The sequence below is a fragment of the Hyla sarda genome (assembly GCF_029499605.1).
Source record: "Hyla sarda isolate aHylSar1 chromosome 1 unlocalized genomic scaffold, aHylSar1.hap1 SUPER_1_unloc_9, whole genome shotgun sequence".
In the NCBI taxonomy this organism is placed as follows: Eukaryota; Metazoa; Chordata; class Amphibia; order Anura; family Hylidae; genus Hyla; species Hyla sarda.
In genome coordinates, this window is record NW_026607595.1 from 140,001 (window position 1) to 162,843 (window position 22,843).

At 44.2% G+C, this 22,843-nt stretch overlaps 1 protein-coding gene and 1 pseudogene across 1 annotated transcript in view; one reads left to right on the top strand and one right to left on the bottom strand.

The window, feature by feature from the left end:
• The window catches only part of LOC130298315 (oocyte zinc finger protein XlCOF6-like), a 72,610-nt gene extending 51,503 nt beyond the window's left edge, over positions 1-21,107 (top strand). The window contains exon 7 of the mRNA XM_056551248.1: positions 19,326-21,107. Coding sequence (XP_056407223.1) covers positions 19,326-20,017 — 692 coding nt within the window. The 3' untranslated portion in view covers positions 20,018-21,107. The remainder of the gene's footprint in view (positions 1-19,325) is intronic.
• Positions 1-22,843, bottom strand: part of LOC130298316 (oocyte zinc finger protein XlCOF6-like) — a 63,997-nt pseudogene that overhangs the window by 8,540 nt on the left and 32,614 nt on the right.

A 22,843-nucleotide genomic window follows, 5' to 3' on the forward strand; every position in this document is an offset into this window, starting at 1 on the left:
AACCGGCATTCTGAAAGTTTTTTTCAGAATGCTTGGTTTAGGCAGCAGTGGTTGTGACGTCACACCACACCCCCTCATGATGTCACCTCACGCCCCCTCCTATAGACATGAATGGAGGGGGCGTGACGTGACATTGCAAGGGGGCTTGGTGTGACGTCACATCTCCGGACGCCCAAATCCAGCGTTCTAAACATACTGTAGAATGCAGAGTGCTGCTCGGAGATTGCAGGGGGTCCCAGCGGCGGGAGCCCCTCGATCAGACATCTTATTCCCCCGCAATCACACATCTTATCCCCCCGCGATCACACATCTTATCCCCCGCGATCACACATCTTATCCCCCCGCGATCACACATCTTATCCCCCGCGATCAGACATCTTATTCCCCCGCGATCACACATCTTATCCCCCCGCAATCACACATCTTATCCCCCGTGATCACACATCTTATCCCTCGCGATCACACATCTTATCCCCCCGCGATCACACATCTTATCCCCCCGTGATCACACATCTTATCCCCCTCGATCAGACATCTTATCCCCCCGCGATCACACATCTTATCCCCCTCCCGCGATCACACATCTTATCCCCGCGATCACACATCTTATCCCCCTCCCGCGGTCACACATCTTATCCCCCCGCGATCACACATCTTATCCCCCTCCCGCGATCACACATCTTATCCCCCCCTGCGATCACACATCTTATCCCCCGCGATCACACATCTTATCCCCCGCGATCACACATCTTATCCCCCGCGATCACACATCTTATCCCCCGCGATCACACATCTTATCCCCCCGCGATCACACATCTTATCCCTCCGCGATCACACATCTTATCCCTCCGCGATCACACATCTTATCCCTCCGCGATCACACATCTTATCCCCCGCGATCACACATCTTATCCCCCGTGATCACACATCTTATCCCCCGCGATCACACATCTTATCCCCCGCGATCACACATCTTATCCTCCTCGATCAGACATCTTATCCCCCGCGATCACACATCTTATCCCTCCGCGATCACACATCTTATCCCTCCGCGATCACACATCTTATCCTCCTCGATCAGACATCTTATCCCCCGCGATCACACATCTTATCCCCCGTGATCACACATTTTATCCCTCCGTGATCACACATCTTATCCCCCTCCCGCGATCACACATCTTATCCCTCCGCGATCACACATCTTATCCTCCTCGATCAGACATCTTATCCCCCGCGATCACACATCTTATCCCCCGTGATCACACATCTTATCCCTCCGTGATCACACATCTTATCCCCCTCCCGCGATCACACATCTTATCCCCCCGCGATCACACATCTTATCCCCCCCGGGATCACACATCTTATCCCCCGCGATCACACATCTTATCCCCCCCCCGCGATCACACATCTTATCCCCCCGCGATCACACATCTTATCCCCCCCGGGATCACACATCTTATCCCCCGCGATCACACATCTTATCCCCCCCCCGCGATCACACATCTTATCCCATATCCTTTACATAGGGGATAAGATGTCTGCGGGCGGAGTAACACTTTAACCCCTTAAAGGAGTAGTCCAGTGGTGATTCAGTGGTGAGCAACTTATCCCCTATCCTAAGGATAGGGGATAAGTTGCAGATCGCGGGGCCCCCGACCGCTGGGGCCCCCTGCGATCTCCTGTACGGAGCCCCGACAGCCCGCTGGAAGGGGGCGTGTCGACCTCCGCACGAGGCGGCGGCCGACACGCCCCCTCAATACAACTCTATGGCAGAGCCGAAGCGCTGCCTTCGGCAATCTCCGGCTCTGCCATAGAGATGTATTGAAGGGGAGTGTCGGCCGCCGCCTCGTGCGGGGGTCGACACCCGCTATCTCGGCGGAGAGCCGGGGCCCCGTACAGAGAGATCGCAGGGGGCCTCAGCGGTCGGACCCCCCGCGATCTCAAACTTATCCCCTATCCTTAGGATAGGGGATAAGTTTTTCACCACTGGACTACCCCTTTAAGGACAAAGGACACAATGCTGCTTCTTGGTCACATCTCATTCCCAAAAAAGTTAAAAAGCGACTTAAAAGTCATATATACACAAAAGTGGTACTAAAAATATATACAATTCATAGCGCAAAAGAATTATACCTCATACAGCCCATATACGGAAAAATGAGAAAGTTATAGGTGGTCAAAATAGGGCGACTTAAAAAAAAAGTTAGAGATTTTTTTAAGCAGTACAATAAGTCCGATAAGTAAATATTCATGGGGATCACTGTAATCATATTGTCCCATAAAATAAAGAAAATGTCATTTTACAGTAAAGTCTACAGCGCGAGAACAAAACCCTCCAAAATTTGCTAAATTTTGGTTTTCTTTTAAGTTTCCTGCCACAAATAATAATTTTTGGGGTTCGCCGCACGTTTTATGGTAAAATGAGTGATGTCATTAAAAAGTACAATTGGTCGCGCAAAAAACAAGTCCTCATACGGTCTGTGGATGGAAATATAAAAGAGTTATGGATTTTAGAAGGCGAGGAGGAAAAAAGGAAAATGCAAAAATAAAATTGTCCTGGTCCTTAAGAGGTTAAACTTGAGCAGGTAACGCCTCCTGAGCCACCACGGATAGGGTAGGACACTAGACTTGGGCAGAAGGACCCCCCACACTACCCACCAGAAAAGGAAGAAAGGAAGGAGAAAGACAGAAGAGGAAAGGGTTAAAAGGAGGAGCCAAGAGTGCGGAGGACAGAAAAGAGGTGAAAGCCGAGGGAGAACCACACCGGGACCCCCCCCATATCTTATGGAACTTATCAGGGCACTTTCTTATTCAAGGTGAGTGTATTTTACATAAATATTCCCAAAATGTAACCTATATTCACAATTTTTTGTTGTTTTCTGAAGATTAGTTCACATGTTTCTATGGTTACATGTGTTTTCGGCAATTTGCACAACTATGGGAATAGCATGATTTTTTAAGCAATTTTGGAAAATCAAAAACAGTCTTACGAGATAGCGGCAGTATAAAGATAGAGCTGGAGGGGAGGAGTATAACTACTATATATCCTGATCCCACAGAGATAGCGGCAGTATAAAGATAGAGCTGGAGGGGAGGAGTATAACTACTATATATCCTGATCCCACAGAGATAGCGGCAGTATAAAGATAGAGCTGGAGGGGAGGAGTATAACTACTATATATCCTGATCCCACAGAGATAGCGGCAGTATAAAGATAGAGCTGGAGGGGAGGAGTATAACTACTATATATCCTGATCCCACAGAGATAGCGGCAGTATAAAGATAGAGCTGGAGGGGAGGAGTATAACTACTATATATCCTGATCCCACAGAGATAGCGGCAGTATAAAGATAGAGCTGGAGGGGAGGAGTATAACTACTATATATCCTGATCCCACAGAGATAGCGGCAGCAGTATATAGATAGAGCTGGAAGGGAGGAGTATAACTACTACATATAATGATCCCACAGATATAGCAGCAGTATACAGATAGAGCTGGAGGGGAGGAGTATAACTACTACATATCCTGATCCCAGATATAGCAGCAGTATACATATAGAGCTGGGATAGGAAGTGTATAACTACTATATATCCTGATCCCATAGAGATAGCAGCAGTATACATATAGAGCTGGAGGGGAGGTGTATAACTACTATATATCCTGATCCCATAGAGATAGCAGCAGTATACAGATAGAGCTGGGATAGGAAGTGTATAACTACTATATATCCTGATCCCATAGAGATAGCAGCAGTATACATATAGAGCTGGAGGGGAGGTGTATAACTACTATATATCCTTATCCCATAGAGATAGCAGAAGCAGCATACAGATAGAGCTGGAGGGGAGGTGTATAACTACTATATATACTGATCCCATAGAGGCAGCAGCAGCAGTATACAGATAGAGCTGTAGGGGAGGTGTATAACTCTATATATACTGATCCCATAGAGATAGCAGCAGTATACAGATAGAGCTGGAGGGGAGGTGTATAACTCTATATATACTGATCCCATAGAGATAGCAGCAGTATACAGATAGAGCTTAAAGGGGAGGTTTCTGGGAGCTGCCAGGATCATCTGATATGTGATGAGATTATATAATCACATAATAATAATTATTATAATTTTATTTATATAGCGCCAACAGATTCCGCAGCACTTTATATTTTTGGGGTACAAATAAAGACAAGACAGAAGGCATAAAGGGCTTTATTGATACAATGGTGCGGCCATATTTCATCAATAATCAGGTGACATACAGGAGAGTGAACCGGTCACCAGATAATCTCTGAAGGTCTAAAGTGCAGAGAGAAGAGGGGGAGACGGTCTAATATGAAGCTTCTGATGTCTCCAAGACACAGAGGTCTCAAAAGTGGCAAAGTGGTAGTAATGGAGGCAACGAGGGAACGTTATAGGCTTGAAGAGAAGTGTCTGAAGGTCACGTTTAAAACTGTGGATGTTGTGGATTTTTGAAGGTGAGGAGGAAAAAACAAAAAAGGAAAAATAAAATTGGCCTGGTCCTTAAGGGGTTAAAGACAAAACACATGCTCCCAATCATTAAGGGCCACACGTTGAGACCTCGGATCTAAAACAAAATCCTGTCCGGCTGCAGCATCACCTTTGTCCCAGCTGAAGCACAGACCTGGCAGGACTAGTACTCCTCTGTGCTCACTCCTGTCCTATCAGACTGCAGCATGAAAGCAGAGAGGAGGGGGTTACAGAGCCGCCTGCAGTGATTGGATAAAGAGACCCGGCACAGCAGACCAAGGGAGGAAGTGAATGAATGGTGAGTGAGGGTGGGCTCAGTGCTTGCCTCAGACACTCCCTTTCCTGAACAGTGGATGCCCGAATAAGTGAGCAGCAGAACAGAGGGATCTGTGAGCCAAATACAGAAGACAAATAAAACAGATCTGTATAGCATCTGGATGACCTAGTGAGTAACATATATGAGCATTATTTTTTTCTGTGATTACTGCAGCTGGTGACCGAGTAGAATCTGTGACTCATCTGTGACTCACCTGGGTGGTTACCTGTAGAAATGTCCTCCTTATACTGCTCATCACTGTTCACATCTGTCTCTTCTTTCTTTATGGCTGTAGCATTAAGACAGATCAGATCTCTCCCTGTAAAAATGTCCTCCTTATACTGCTCATCACCGCTCACTTCTGTCTCTTCTTTCTTTATGTTTGTAGCATTAATAGATATCAGATCTCTCCCTGTAGAAAGGTCCTCCTTATACTGCTCATCACTGCTTACATCTGTCTCTTCTTCCTTTATGTCTGTAGCATTAATATAGATCAGATCTTTCCCTGTAGGAATGTCCTCCTTATACTGCTCATCACTGCTCACATCTGTCTCTTGTTCTTCCTTTATGTCTGTAGCATTAATATAGATCAGATCTTTCTCTGTAGAAATGCCCCCCTTATACTGCTCATCACTGCTCACATCTGTCTCTTCTTCTTCTTCCTTTATGTCTGTAGTATTAACATGGATGAGATCTTTCCCTGCAGGAATGTCCTCCTTATACTGTTCATCACTGCTCACATCTGTCTCTTCTTCTTCCTTTATAGCTGTAGAATTAATATAGATGAGATCTTTCCCTGTACTAATGTCCTCCATATTCTGCTCATCAAGAGGACGGGGACACCTCTCTGGTGCTGTTCTCTTACTGGATCTGACTGTAGGGAACACATACAGAGACTGAATTCATTCTTTACATACAAATAATGAGAGGACGTGTGTATATAGTCATGTCTATTACCTGGTGATGTGAGGAGCTGCTGATCCTCCATCATGACCTGATCCTTGTACTGATCCTTGTGTCCTTCTACATACTCCCACTCCTCCATGGAGAAATAGACCGCCACGTCCTGACACCTTATAGGAACCTGTATTGTGAATAAACATTTAATTCTATACAATTCCAGGATGTTATATGGAGACATTTGAGGGGATATTCCTGCACATGATTTATCTTCTTGCTCTCGGATGATGAGGTGAATACTTGTCGGGGCAGATCCTCTATATTATGGTCACATGTCCTGAACTGACCGCAAGTCTGATGATCCAGCTGTCAGTTCAGCTCATTATACCCAAAGCGCTTGTCCCATGGAGTGTAAGGAGTTAAGTGATATTTCATAGTATCACTGCTCCCCTCCCCCGGGACTATATAGATGGCTGCTTACTGTCTGGCCCCTAAGGATAGAATTGGCAGTGCTGTGCGCCACTTAACCCTAGATAGACTGGTTGTTCTTATCCCAGCGAGTAGAAGGGACAATAAGCAGCTATCTGTATAGTGTGTGGCCCCAAAAAAGTTAAGTGGCAATGCATCACCACCATTTAACTCCTTCATGGCTGACTGGGCAGGAGGTATATAATGTATAGCCATGGGCCCAGCTCCGGAGCAGGAGACGCTTCAAATCTGGCATATCTTCTGCTCTTGTGCAGGAAACCCCTTTCAGAGCAGGGACTCCTGTCATTAAAGTGATAAGATTTGGAGGGGAGGGAGGCCGCTGCCAGTCTATGAAGCACAGTCAGGAGTTCAGCACGATTCATAGCCCCTAGGACCTACCTGCTATCAGCATCTGGGACTCATTGCTAATGCCGGACATCACCAATGCCAAAAATCTATTTCCGGTAGCTCAGTGGAGCTGATAAGGACACCCACAGTGAAATAGCGGGGTCCCGGTCAGCTGAGAGAACGTGTGGAGGTCCCTAACCTCGCTCCATGCTGTCTGAACGACGCTCCAATCCTGCAGGCAGCCTCAGCATCACAGCATTGATCAGTGTATGTAATCTATAGATTCCATGTAATAGTCTACTACAGGGACTAAAAAACTGGGAATAAGGTAAAAAGAACATTAACTTAATGTGAATAAGCCCCTCCCCTAATAAACGATTGAATCTTCCCCATTTACCAATTTGTTTAATTATAAAATAATGTAAACAAAAAATAAATCTAAACATATGTGTAACCGCACGGTCAATGGCGTAAACGTAAAAAAATACAACTTCATGGACCAGAAAAAAATTCTTAAAAAGTGATCAAAGAGTCTCATCAAAACTAAAGTGGTTCCGATAAAAATTACAGATCACAGCGCAAAAAATGACTTTCATACATCCCCGTATACGGAATAATAAGAGAGTTATAGGGGACAAGGTAGGACAATCTGATACAGACTCATTATTGTACAAAAAATATATCATAAATCATTTATCATTGTAATCGTTTGGACCTACAGAATAAAGAGAATTATTACCGTAATGTGCACTGCGTCCAAACAGAAGAACCCAGATTGTAAAAATTGCTTTTTTTTTTTTCAATTTCACCCCACAATTAATATTTTTTTCACCATTGTTGCAGTAAAATGAGTGATGTCATTACAAAGTACAAATCGGTGGTGAAAAAACAACAACAACAAGAACAAGAAGCCTCATATGGGTTTATAAAGAGGAAATTGCAATCATTATGGCTATTAGAAGGCGAGGAGGAAAACATTAAAAAGAGAAATCACTGTGTCCTTAAGGGGTTAAACTCAAAACTGTCGAATCCTGAAGGGGTTAATAGTACAAAAACATCTGACAGTACTCCAGATGTGACCACACACATACCTCCACCTGCAGACTGTACGGGAGCCGTGTGCTTACAGGACCTGCATGATGTCACCATCATGTGATCAGTCACATGGAGGAGGAGCCACATGATCAGGAGCTCATCTGCTCAGTGTATGCAGGACTCTGCTGTCACATGACCATTATCACAGGTCCTTCAATCACAATATCTTCTATCCTGCACTGTTGAGCTCCGCCCATTCCAGTCACATGATCCTCCCCACAGGTCCTTCCGCCACAGTCACATCTATACTGCTAAACTTTGCCCCCAAATGTACTGGTCACATGATTGTGACATCATCACAGGTCCTACACCTCCAGCATGTAGCGGATACAGAGCAGGTCCTGGTGGGGCAGTCACTGCTGTTGTGTTGTGTGTGGAGATCTCTCAGAGCAGCAGCCCCTGATCATGTGACTGATCACATGACGGTGACATCATCGCAGGTCCTGTAAGCACACGGCTCCTCTACAGATACAGGTATGTGTGTGCGGTCACCATCAGATCAGGATTATTGGGGATGTTTGTTATTAACCCTTAAAGGGGTACTACGGTGCTTAGACATCTTATCCCCTATCCAAAGGATAGGGGATAAGATGCCTGATTGTGGGAGTCCTGCTGCTGGGGACCCCCGTGATCTTGCACGCGGCACCCCGTTTGTAATCAGTCCCTGGAGCGTGTCCCCTCTGGATCTGATTATCGGCGACCACAGGGCCGACGGCATGTGACGTCACACTCCACCCCTCAATTCAAGCCTATGGGAGGGGGCATGACAGCTAGCCCTGTGGTCGCCTGTAATCAGACCCGGAGCGAACAAGCTCCGGGGACTGATTACAAACGGGGTGCCCCGTGCATGATCCCAGGCGTCCCCAGCGGCGGACTCCCGCGATCAGGCATCTTATATTAGATATCTAAGCACTGGAGTACCCCTTTAAGGACACGATGTATATTTACATTCTGTGCCCCATATGGGACTTTGAGGTGAGCTCAGGAGCTATAAGCAGCCAGGACTCACCCCTAATGACGCTCATTGCCATTAACCCTTTAGCTTCCATGATCAAAGTCGATTGCAGTATCTCATATTAGTAAAATGCAGTTGTTGGGGGGCGGAGTCTAGATCAGCTGAGATGACGGCCGGAGGGCCCCTTACCGTGCTCTGTGCTCAGATCGGTGCTCTAAGTATACAGACACCTCCACAGCCTGTATAAGCCGAGCACCGATAACACTGATCACTATGGCAGAGCGTTATTCAGGGTTTGTAATAGAAGCCCCTCCCCTAATAAGTTTATATCCCATTTTTGTAATAAAATAATGTAGGTGGGCGTGGCTTAGACATGGCGCTGAGCGGTTGTTTCTCTAGGGAGCGCCGTGCTGACCAGCGGTTGTTTACTTGATTTCCTGCCTATACTGCCCCCCAGGGGATGTCTGGATGGTGAAGGTATCAGGTCACTTACCCGCCCATCCTGTCACCTGGTCAGTCTCTTTTCTCCGGGTATCAGCCACTTCTTCCATACAGGACTATGTAAGCATCAGGTTTTTTAAGTTTCTCCCGCGCCCCTATTATTACTTAAGACAGTGTTTCCAAACCAGCGTGCCTCCAGCTGTTGTAAAACTACAACTCCCAGCATGCCCTGACAGCCAAATGCTGTAACAGCTGGAGACACCCTGCTTGGGAAACACTGACTCCGGTGGTGGCCCAGACCCTGCGTGTGTAACGGTATATGATGCTCGGCCTCTGCTGCAGGTAATAGCAGGTTCTTCCGGGGGGACATATCACAATTCACATAAAATCCTGATGTAATTGTGATGTATATTGTGCCCCCTAGTGGACACATTTCAGTATTCTTCATTGGACAATGTCATATTGAATCCCTCTATTCTTCTCCCTGCTCTGATGAAGACGTTCTGAATACACCGCAGCCTCAGAGATTAGGAGAAATGGATTCACAATGTCTTCAGCAGAGCAGGGAGAGAGACCTCAGAAGACCTGGAGGACCAGAGCGCCACCACTGGACGGGAGAGGGGAGTGCGCTCTAGTCTCTTATTTTACAGCCCTCGGACAATGGATTTTGTTTTATAGAGAAATCTGAAAACTCCTATAATGTCTCCTCAGATGTTTCCCCAGATTATCTCCAGGAAATGGATTTTATTTCTCCATAGAATCTGGTGCGGTTTATCATCGTCTCCTCTTCTTCCCTTCAGGTTTCTCCAATCCAGGATCCTCTGCTGATATCTTCTATATAAGAGAATTCTCCTGGATGACCCATCAACCATGGAGAGAGACAGGAACAAGATGGCCGACAGGATCATAAACCTCACCCTACAGATACTCTTCCGGCTTACTGGAGAGGTGAGGGATTCTGGGAGTGATGTCACATGACCTCATTCTTATCTATGTAATAACAGATGGATATGACTGGAGAGGTGAGGGATTCTGGGAGTGATGTCACATGACTTCATTCTTATCTATTTAATAACAGATGGATATGACTGGAGAGGTGAGGGATTCTGGGAGTGATGTCACATGACCTCATTCTTATCTATGTAATAACAGATGGATATGACTGGAGAGGTGAGGGATTCTGGGAGTGATGTCACATGACCTCATTCTTATCTATTTAATAACAGATGGATATGACTGGAGAGGTGAGGGATTCTGGGAGTGATGTCACATGACATCATTCTTATCTATGTAATAACAGATGGATATGACTGGAGAGGTGAGGGATTCTGGGAGTGATGTCACATGACCTCATTCTTATCTATGTAATAACAGATGGATATGACTGGAGAGCTGAGGGATTCTGGGAGTGATGTCACATGACCTTATTCTTATCTATGTAATAACAGATGGATATGACTGGAGAGGTGAGGGATTCTGGGAGTGATGTCACATGACCTCATTCTTATCTATATAATAACAGATGGATATGACTGGAGAGGTGAGGGATTCTGGGAGTGATGTCACATGACCTCATTCTTATCTATGTAATAACAGATGGATATGACTGGAGAGGTGAGGGATTCTAGGAGTGATGTCACATGACCTCATTCTTATCTATGTAATAACAGATGGATATGACTGGAGAGGTGAGGGATTCTGGGAGTGATGTCACATGACCTCATTCTTATCTGTGTAATAGATGGATATGACTGGAGAGGTGAGGGATTCTGGGAGTGATGTCACATGACCTCATTCTTATCTATGTAATAACAGATGGATATGACTGGAGAGGTGAGGGATTCTGGGAGTGATGTCACATGACCTCATTCTTATCTATGTAATAACAGATGGATATGACTGGAGAGGTGAGGGATTCTGGGAGTGATGTCACATGACCTCATTCTTATCTATGTAATAACAGATGGATATGACTGGAGAGGTGAGGGATTCTGGGAGTGATGTCACATGACTTCATTCTTATCTATGGAATAACAGATGGATATGACTGGAGAGGTGAGGGATTCTGGGAGTGATGTCACATGACCTCATTCTTATCTATGTAATAACAGATGGATATGACTGGAGAGGTGAGGGATTCTGGGAATGTATGTAGTGATATTAATGTGTCTCTCCATACACAGGATTACACAGTAGTGAAGAAGTCCTCTAGTGGGCGCTGTCGGGCCCCTGTGTGTGAAGGATGGGGAAGAACCCTGAGCCCAATCCCGGGGCCCCCACCTCACTCCCTGATACATGAGGAAATGGATGAACAGAAGATCCGAGAACTCATCAAGATGATGGAGCTGCTGACTGGAGAGGTGACACTGCTGGGACATTATACAGTAATGGAGGGGTCTGGGGATGACTGGAGAGGTGACCCTGCTGGGAATGCTGGGACATTATACAGTAATGGAGGGGTCTGGTGAAGACTGGAGAGGTGACCCTGCTGGGACATTATACAGTAATGGAGGGGTCTGGTGATGACTGGAGAGGTGACACTGCTGGGACATTATACAGTAATGGAGGGGTCTGGTGATGACTGGAGAGGTGACACTGCTGGGACATTATACAGTAATGGAGGGGTCTGGTGATGACTGGAGAGGTGACCCTGCTGGGACATTATACAGTAATGGAGGGGTCTGGTGATGACTGGAGAGGTGACACTGCTGGGACATTATACAGTAATGGAGGGGTCTGGTGATGACTGGAGAGGTGACACTGCTGGACATTATACAGTAATGGAGGGGTCTGGTGATGACTGGAGAGGTGACACTGCTGGGACATTATACAGTAATGGAGGGGTCTGGTGATGACTGGAGAGGTGACACTGCTGGGACATTATACAGTAATGGAGGGGTCTGGTGATGACTGGAGAGGTGACACTGCTGGGACATTATATAGTAATGGAGGGGTCTGGTGGTGACTGGAGAGGTGACCCTGCTGGGACATTATACAGTAATGGAGGGGTCTGGTGATGACTTCAGAGGTGACACTGCTGGGACATTATACAGTAATGGAGGGGTCTGATGATGACTGGAAAGGTGACACTGCTGGGACATTATACAATAATGGAGGGGTCTGATGATGACTGGAGAGGTGACACTGCTGGGACATTATACAGTAATGGAGGGGTCGGGGTGATGACTGGAGAGGTGACACTGCTGGGACATTATACAGTAATGGAGGGGTCTGGTGATGACTGGAGAGGTTACACTGCTGGGAATGCTGGGACATTATACAGTAATGGAGGGGTCTGGTGATGACTGGAGAGGTGACACTGCTGGGAATGCTGGGACATTATACAGTAACACCACTGGAGGGGTCGGGGTGATGACTGTATCATTATGTGTCAGGTTCCTATACGGTGTCAGGACGTGGCGGTCTATTTCTCCATGGAGGAGTGGGAGTATGTAGAAGGACACAAGGATCAGTACAAGGATCAGGTCATGATGGAGGATCAGCAGCCCCTCACATCACCAGGTAATAGACATGACTTTATACACACGTCCTCTCATTATTTGTATGTAAAGAATGAATTCAGTCTCTGTATGTGTTCCCTACAGTCAGATCCAGTAAGAGAACAGCACCAGTGAGGTGTCCCCGTCCTCTTGATGAGCAGAATATGGAGGTTATTACTACAGGGAAAGATCTGATCTATATTAATGCTACAGACAAAAAGGAAGAAGAAGAAGAGACAGATGTGAGCGGTGATGAGCAGTATAAGGAGGACATTCCTACAGGGATTGATCTGATCTATATTAATGCTACAGACATAAAGAAAGAAGAAGAAGAGACAGATGTGAGCAGTGATGAGCAGTATAAGGAGCACATTCCTACAGGAAAAGATCTGATCTTTATTAATGCTACAGACATAAAGGAAGAAGGAGAGACAGATGTGAGTGGTGATGAGCAGTATAAGGAGGACATTTCTACAGGTAATCGCCCAGGTGAGTACTAACCACTAAATATAGAGAAGAGTCACAGATTCTTCTGCTGTAATAATTGTGTAGAATTCTTTAATCTCTCTGTCCTGTCTCTTGCTGTATATTCTTCTATTCAGCCAAAATGCAAACTAATGTGATACTACAGCTGGAATATGGACAAGAAATATCCCTATGTGTACGAGGCCGATTTCTTAAATGGGCACTGTCAGATACAATAACTTTTGATATATTATAAAGCATGCATAAACAATGGAGAAGATTTATCAAAACCTGTCCAGAGGAAAAGTTGATGAGTTGCCCATAGCAACCAATCAGATCGCTTCTTTCAGTTTAGAAAGGGCCTTTGAACAATGAAAGAAGCGATCTGATTGGTTTCTATGGGCAATCCAGCAACTTTTCCACTGGACAGGTTTTGATAAATCTCCCCCAATATGTTTTGCAATTGCTTTCATCAAAACATTTTCAGTATTTCATACTTAAAAATCCATTTAAAAAACTGTCCACTAGGGGTCCCCCTGCCTCCTGGGACACATACCAGTCCTGCAGTGTCCAGTGGTCATCGACATGTCATGGACACCATGAGTGATTGACAGGGCTGCAGGCAGGTCCAGGGCCCTCTGTGAGTCAGAGGAGAGTGAGGGAGGGGGAGGAGTCATCACAGTGAGGAGAAGAGAGGACACACACCCTGCCTCTGTATGGACAGAAACTTTACCGAGCAATGATGGAGACCTATACAAGATAACACAATACACAACATGGAGACATATACCAGATAACACAATACACAACATGGAGACATATACCAGATAACACTATACACAACATGGAGACATATACCAGATAACACAATACACAACATGGAGACATATACCAGATAACACAATACACAACATGGAGACATATACCAGATAACATAATACACAACATGGAGACATATACCAGATAACACAATACACAACATGGAGACATATACCAGATAACACTATACACAACATGGAGACATATACCAGATAACATAATACACAACATGGAGACATATACCAGATAACACAATACACAACATGGAGACATATACCAGATAACACAATACACAACATGGAGATATATATACCAGATAACACAATACACAACATGGAGATATATATACCAGATAACACAATACACAACATGGAGACATATACCAGATAACACAATACACAACATGGAGACATATACCAGATATCACAATACACAACATGGAGACATATACCAGATAACAGAATACACAACATGGAGACATATACCAGATAACACAATACACAACATGGAGACATATATCAGATAACACAATACACAACATGGAGACATATACCAGATAACACAATACACAACATTGAGACATATACCAGATAACACGATACACAACAGGGAGACATATACCAGATAACACTATACACAACATGGAGACATATACCAGATAACACAATACACAACATGGAGACATATACCAGATAACACAATACACAACATGGAGACATATACCAGATAACACAATACACAACATGGAGACATATACCAGATAACACAATACACAACATGGAGACATATATCAGATAACACAATACACAACATGGAGACATATACCAGATAACACAATACACAACATGGAGACATATACCAGATAACACAATACACAACATGGAGACATATACCAGATAACACAATACACAACATGGAGACATATACCAGATAACACTATACACAACATGGAGAAATATACCAGATAACACAATACACAACATGGAGACATATACCAGATAACACACTACACAACATGGAGACATATACCAGATAACACAATACACAACATGGAGACATATACCAGATAACACAATACACAACATGGAGACATATACCAGATAACACACTACACAACATGGAGACATATACCAGATAACACAATACACAACATGGAGACATATACCAGATAACACAATACACAACATGGAGACATATATCAGATAACACAGTACACAACATGGAGACATATACCAGATAACACAATACACAACATGGAGACATATACCAGATAACACAATACACAACATGGAGACATATACCAGATAACACAGTACACAACATGGAGACATATATACCAGATAACACAATACACAACATGGAGACATATACCAGATAATACAATACACAACATGGAGACATATATCAGATAACACAGTACACAACATGGAGACATATACCAGATAACACAATACACAACATTGAGACATATACCAGATAACAGAATACACAACATGGAGACATATACCAGATAACACAATACACAACATGGAGACATATACCAGATAACAGAATACACAACATGGAGACATATATCAGATAACACAATACACAACATAGAGACATATACCAGATAACACAATACACAACATGGAGACATATACCAGATAACACAATACACAACATGGAGACATATACCAGATAACACAATACACAACATGGAGACATATACCAGATAACACAATACACAACATGGAGACATATACCAGATAACACAATACACAACATGGAGACATATATCAGATAACATAATACACAACATGGAGACATATACCAGATAACACAATACACAACATGGAGACATATATCAGATAACACAATACACAACATGGAGACATATACCAGATAACACTATACACAACATGGAGACATATACCGGATAACACAATACACAACATGGAGACATATACCAGATAACACAATACACAACATGGAGACATATACCAGATAACACAATACACCACATGGAGACATGTTCCAGATAAATGGAGACATATACCAGATAACAGAAGAGTCTTTGGAGGATGGATGTAGTGACATTACTAGGATTCTCTCCCTTCCCCCACTCCACTACTTGTTTCTCAGCAGACAAGAACACCTCAGCTGTTAGTAACAAGCAGCACCGCATTTCCCTGTTTACCATCTAATTAACCAGCCTCTTCCCTGCTGGGGCCTGGCTATTTAGTCTCTTTCAGTTCTGTGAGGCTCGGCCCTTGTGTGGTCTCTGATCTCCTGTATGATCCTGTTGTTCCTTATTTTGATGACTCTGGCCTGTCCCACGTCCACTCTGGTTGCTGTCCCTGGTCCTGACTTCTGACTACACTTCTTTCCTTTCTCCTGACTTGGGCTTTTCCTTATTACCTACTTTGGCTCCTGATCCCTTTCTGTGTATCTGACCAGGTCCCTGGATTCTTCTATTCTTTGTCATTTTATTATTTTCCATTATTATAATAAAGGTGATTTGTTCTCCATCTGGTTTTGTGTTTCCTGACATTACACAAGGGCCATGAATCCGGATGATGCAGACAATCCACCAGCACCAAACATTTTCACTATAATGGATCTGCAGGATCAGAGGATTGAGCAATTGGCACTTGTAATGCAGACGCTTTAGAATCGTACGTCTCCCCTAGAGCCTCCTGTGCCTCAACCGGCAGCCACCTACCCTCCTGCTCCGGCAACTATTTCTGCTGCCATAGAAGCCATTGCCTCCTGTGGGTTTACTGGATCTGCCCCGCTTCCCCAGCATTATGGGGGCGATCCTAATGAATGTAGAGGCTCCCTGAACCAAGTGGGCATTTATCTGGAAATGGTCCCGCAGTCCTGTCCTAATGATAGAAGTAAGGTAGGATTCCTGATCTCCCTCCTTACTGATAACGCTCTATCCCGGGTGAATCCTCTTTGGAGACTGATAAACGTATTATCTACGACTACAGAGACATTTCATCTCCCTGTCCGTTCTCCCTCTGCGGCAGAGCAGCTCATGTCCATGTAACAGGGGACAAGAACTGTGGCCAAGAATTCAATTGAGTTCTGTATTGTAGCAGCAGAAGTGTGCTGGGATAAGGAAGCGCTGGTGGACACGTTCTCTCGTGGACTCTCCGATATAAGATTGTGGTCAGAGATCTCAAGGAGCTTTTGTCTTTCACCTTCTTAATTGACAGTAGGTTCAGAACCAATTTGGGGACCGCTTGTGGAGGCCTCCTGTCAGATCGTCACCTCAATATTCATGCCCTCCCATGTCTCCCTCACCTCCCATGCCTCCCTCACCTCCCATGCCTCCTGGTTCTAAAATGTTTGAAGGCATCGAACCAATGCAACTCAGGACCACCCCCCTTCTGGCAGCAGAGAGGGTTTATAGTAGGAGGGAGGGGATGTGTCTTTATTGTGGCAAGTTGGGACCTTTGCTCGGATCATGCCAAACCTATTCAGGAAACACTTGCACCTGAGGTCCTGCCAGATCTTGGGTGGGCAGAGCGGTAGGAATACAACGAAAGTAAAAGAAAGGCATAGCACATTTACAGCAAAACCTTGGCTGATATTAATGATAGCTCCTTGTTTCCCTGGCTACCTGTAATCAGCCAGCCCCTTCCATGCTGGGTCCTGGCTATTTAAGTGCAACAGAGACCACGTAAGGGCAGAGGCAGTCTGATCTCAAAGCACGTTTCTGTTGTTCCTGATTGTAACATCCACTCTGGTTGATTCTTTGCGTCAGCACAATTACTACTATACCCAATTTACATGGTTGTTTGTTTTTTGTTTGTTTTTTAATGACTTACTCTGAACTACAGGATAACATCATCAGATATCAGATTCTGAAATGTAACCCCTTCCCGCAAATAGATGTATAAATTTACATCCACTGCAGACCCAGCTGTATGAAGCTGTCAGCAACCGGGACCCATGGCTAATGCCAGACATTATGTCTGGCAATAACTCTTAAGTAGTTGATCACCGAGTCTGAAAGTGGTAAATCCTATTCCCAGCGAGCTCAGTGGGCTGATCACGGCTGCCGCGGTGAATCCAAGGAATCCCAATCAGCTGAGACGATGACGGGAGGTCTCTTACCTTGCTACCTGCCATGCGATCAGTTCTCCAATCTTGCAATTAGCTATGCTAGGCTGAAGCAATGAAACACCCATAACACTGATAAATGTTCTCCTATGGAGAAGCATTGATCAGTGTATGCAATCTAAAGCTTACATGTTATAGTCCCCTACACCCCCTCCCATAGACTTGCATTGAGGGGGTGTGGTGTGACATCACAAGGGCGTGGTCATGAAGTTACCACCCTCGTCGTCTGCTCCAAGCATTCGGAACAAAATGTTCCAAACGCTGGGGGCAGCGGAGAACCCTTTTAAGGGTGAATGGGAAGGTCTCGGGATTCGAGCCCCCTCTATACCTGGTGGCTCTTGGCTGCATTCAGTAACTGAGGGCGGCTGCTAATAGTTGACACGGAGCAATCTCTGATGCTGGCTATTAACCACTTAGATGCTGCTGTCAAAGCCTTCGTAAGCGTCATTGGGGGAGCAATGTTCCGGATTGGCTTTTTGTGAAGCGATCACAGGGATCTGATCCATTATTATGTCAGCCCGAAGCCTTTGTCACTGCCGGGACTCTGCTATTGATACAGCCTGTCTATGGTCGGATCTAATAGGTCAGTGCAGTACTTATGTGCTGCATTAATTTGTATGAGCCATCCAATGACTAAACCCTTTCCCCAATATTTTTTATTTTATTTTTTAAAATTTTTATACTGTTTGTTATTGTTATGAAAAAGCATTAAAGGGGTACTCCAGCCCTAAGATATCTTATGATGTCACGCCCCCTCCCATAGTCTTGCATAGCGGGGGTGACGTAACACGTGGGTGGAGTCGTGACATCACGATACTCAGGCCCCGTGGTCGGCACCTGGCAGTTTGTGAGCTGGCAGCGCGGCGTGCAACTGAAAGAGGTGGGTGCCGAATGCAAGATTGCGGGACCCCCATGGTCAGACATCTTATCCCCTATCCATAAGATGTCTTAGGGCCGGAGTACCCCTTTAAAGCATAAAGAAAACTATGCAATTCGGATATCGTTGTGATTACATTGACCTGAAAAATTATTTTACCACACATTGAATGAAAGATGTCATAACAAAGAAAGATCGGTCCCGCAAATAAATAAATGGCTCCTAGGAGAGGAGTAAAATGAAAATGCAAAAGCTTAAATTATCTGGGTTGTTAAGGGGTTAATACTGATAGTAAAATCTGTGTTCTTCTCTGCAGATTCTTGTAGCAGGAGATCAGAGGAGAATCTTATATCTTCAGATTATAAAGCAGATGATGATATCACACAAGATACATATGAAGAACATTCCATTATCCCAGATACACCCTCAGCCCTTCACAGCCAAGATCTGTCATCTCATCCTTATATACAGGTCCTGTCTTCTCAGTCATCACAGGATGTTCAGCAAAATAAAAGCCACAGAAGGAATGATGGACATCAACAAGCTCATACAGGAAAGAAACCATATTCATGTTCAGAATGTGGGAAATGTTTTACTAAGAAGTCACATCTTGTTGTACATCAAAGAACTCACACAGGGAAGAAGCCATTTTCATGTTCAGAATGTGGAAAATGTTTTACTAAAAAATCAAGTGTTCTTAGACATCAAAGAACTCACACAGGAGAGAAGCCATTTTTATGTTCAGAATGCGGGAAATGTTTTACTGAGAAATCAATTCTTGTTCAACATCAAAGAACTCACACAGGAGAGAAGCTGCTTTCATGCTCAGAATGCGGGAAATGTTTTACTAAGAAATCGCATCTTGTTCAACATAAAATAACTCACACAGGGGAGAAGCCATTTTCATGTTCAGAATGTGGAAAATGTTTTACTAAAAAATCAAGTGTTCATAGACCTCAAAGAACTCACACAGGAGAGAAGCCATTTTTATGTTCAGAATGTGGAAAATGTTTTACTGAGAAATCAATTCTTGTTCAACATCAAAGAAGTCACACAGGAGAGAAGCTGTTTTCATGCTCAGAATGCTTGAAATGTTTTATTAAGAAATCACATCTTGTTAAACATAAAATAGCTCACTCAGGGGAGAAGCCATTTTCATGTTCAGAATGTGGGAAATGTTTTACTTGGAAATCAACTCTTCTTCAGCATCAAAGAACTCACACATAAGAGAAGCTGCTTTCATGCTCAAAAAGCGGGAAATCCCCATAGCAAACATATGCTGCTCTGCACATTTCCTAAAATACAGAAATGTCAGCAGAGAGCACTGTGTTCCAAAAAGTAAAGAATTTCCTCTGTAGTATTCAGCAGCTAATAAGTACTGGAAGGATTAAGATTTTTTAATTGAAGTAATTTAAATCTGTTTAAAGGCGTACCCTGCCCCTAGCATCTTATCTCCAATCCCAAGGATAGGGGATAAGATGTCAGATCGCGGGGGTCCCGCTGCTGGGGACCCCTGGGATCTCCCGCTGCTGGGGACCCCTGGGATCTCCGCTGCAGCACCCCGCTTTCATTACTGCACAGAGGAAACTCGCTCTGTGCGTAATGACGGGCGATACAGGGGCCGGAGCATCGTGACATCACGGCTCGCCCCCTTCAAGTCTATGGGATAGACTTCTATTGAGGGGGCGGGCTGTGACATCACGAGGGGGCGGAGCCATGACGGCATCACTAAAACCGTATCACTAAATCTCTGACTCCTTCTTCCAACGTGTTTCTCTCATAATACCATTTGAGTTAATCAGGGATGGAGGAGATATACATAGAACTGTATACAATGTGAGTCGAGAATAGACACAAAAAACATACAATAGACTATTATAGATCGGTAACAAATGATCATTGGTGAAGATTCCATCCAGTATTCATAGTATGGTCCAGTATATAAGAATTAAGAGCCAGTACAAAAAGATAGAATATATCATTCCCAAATCCTTATTAATAGAACCTTAGGGTATAGAGAGAATAATACTAAGTAGTTCTCATATATCCCAAGTAGAGGAATATTCCACAATAGGAACAATCTGCAGCCGCTATTCCTGCAATTCCTTATTATGGTTCCCACATAGTGATAGAGGCTCCGCACAAACTCACAGAAGTGATGGAGTATAGAGAGGTATATGGGAAGAAAGACGCCATTAATGAGGAGACAATATAAATAGAGATCCTGAAGTCACACAGGATAGTGGGAATAGATAGATGGACAAATAGTAAGAAGAAAACAACAATATCAAGGACTCAGGGGATGTTAGGGACCAAACTGCTAAATATAAGATGTACAGGAATAGTGGATGGAATAGATAGAAATGATGGAAGCGACCTGAGAAATGGGAAGGACCATAGAAAATGTCCCAAAAATACATCATGATGGACCCGAGGACACATTACACATATACAGCTCTACTGTGTACACATACAGCTCAGCTACATGTACATTACACATATACAGCTCTACTGTGTACACATACAGCTCAGCTACATGCACATTACACATATACAGCTCTACTGTGTACACATACAGCTCAGCTACATGCACATTACACATATACAGCTCTACTGTGTACACATACAGCTCAGCTACATGCACATTACACATATACAGCTCTACTGTGTACACATACAGCTCAGCTACATGTACATTACACATATACAGCTCTACTGTGTACACATACAGCTCAGCTACATGTACATTACACATATACAGCTCTACTGTGTACACATACAGCTCAGCTATATGTACATTACACATATACAGCTCTACTGTGTACACATACAGCTCAGCTACATGTACATTACACATATACAGCTCTACTGTGTACACATACAGCTCAGCTACATGTACATTACACATATACAGCTCTACTGTGTACACATACAGCTCAGCTACATGTACATTACACATATACAGCTCTACTGTGTACACATACAGCTCAGCTACATGTACATTACACATATACAGCTCTACTGTGTACACATACAGCTCAGCTACATGTACATTACACATATACAACTCTACTGTGTACACATACAGCTCAGCTACATGTACATTACACATATACAGCTCTACTGTGTACACATACAGCTCAGCTACATGTACATTACACATATACAGCTCTACTGTGGACACATACAGCTCAGCGACATGCGCATTACACATATACAGCTCTACTGTGTACACATACAGCTCAGCTACATGTGCATTACACATATACAGCTCTACTGTGTACACATACAGCTCAGCTACATGTACATTACACATATACAGCTCTACTGTGTACACATACAGCTCAGCTACATGTACATTACACACAGCTCTACTGTGTACACATACAGCTCAGCTACATGTACATTACACATATACAGCTCTACTGTGTACACATACAGCTCAGCTACATGCACATTACACATATACAGCTCTACTGTGTACACATACAGCTCAGCTACATGTACATTACACACATACAGCTCTACTGTGTACACATACAGCTCAGCTATATGTACATTACACATTGTGAGAAGGTGAAAGGGATCATAGTGGATGGACGCTATGTGTCACCAAGGCTCCTGTCCTTGGTGAAGTAAAGCCGAGTTTTTCTCTAGTGTCTGCTGATGCAGCTGGACACTAGGGCTGTCGTGTGGCTGGAAGGCCAATATGGGACGGCTTTACTGGGAATGACCAAGTGTAGGGTGGGGGTCATTCCCCACAATCCAGGCCAGCTTTTTCCTGGCTTTAAAAGGTAGCCTACCTCACCAGGTGAGGGGGATTGTCTTTTGGCAGCTGACACTGCATGGAGAGGCTGTGTGTGGAGCTCTGCTCTGGAGGTCAGGAAAAGCCCTTGCTGTGTGCCACACCGCACAAACCCCAGGTGTGAACAAACACCAAAGAGAGTGAAGGTGAACTTTGTTATGCTGTTTTCCTTTATCCTACATTAAAGACTGTGTTTGCTGTTTATTTAAGTGTCAATAAAACACTGGACTTTGATTTAAAAACGCTGT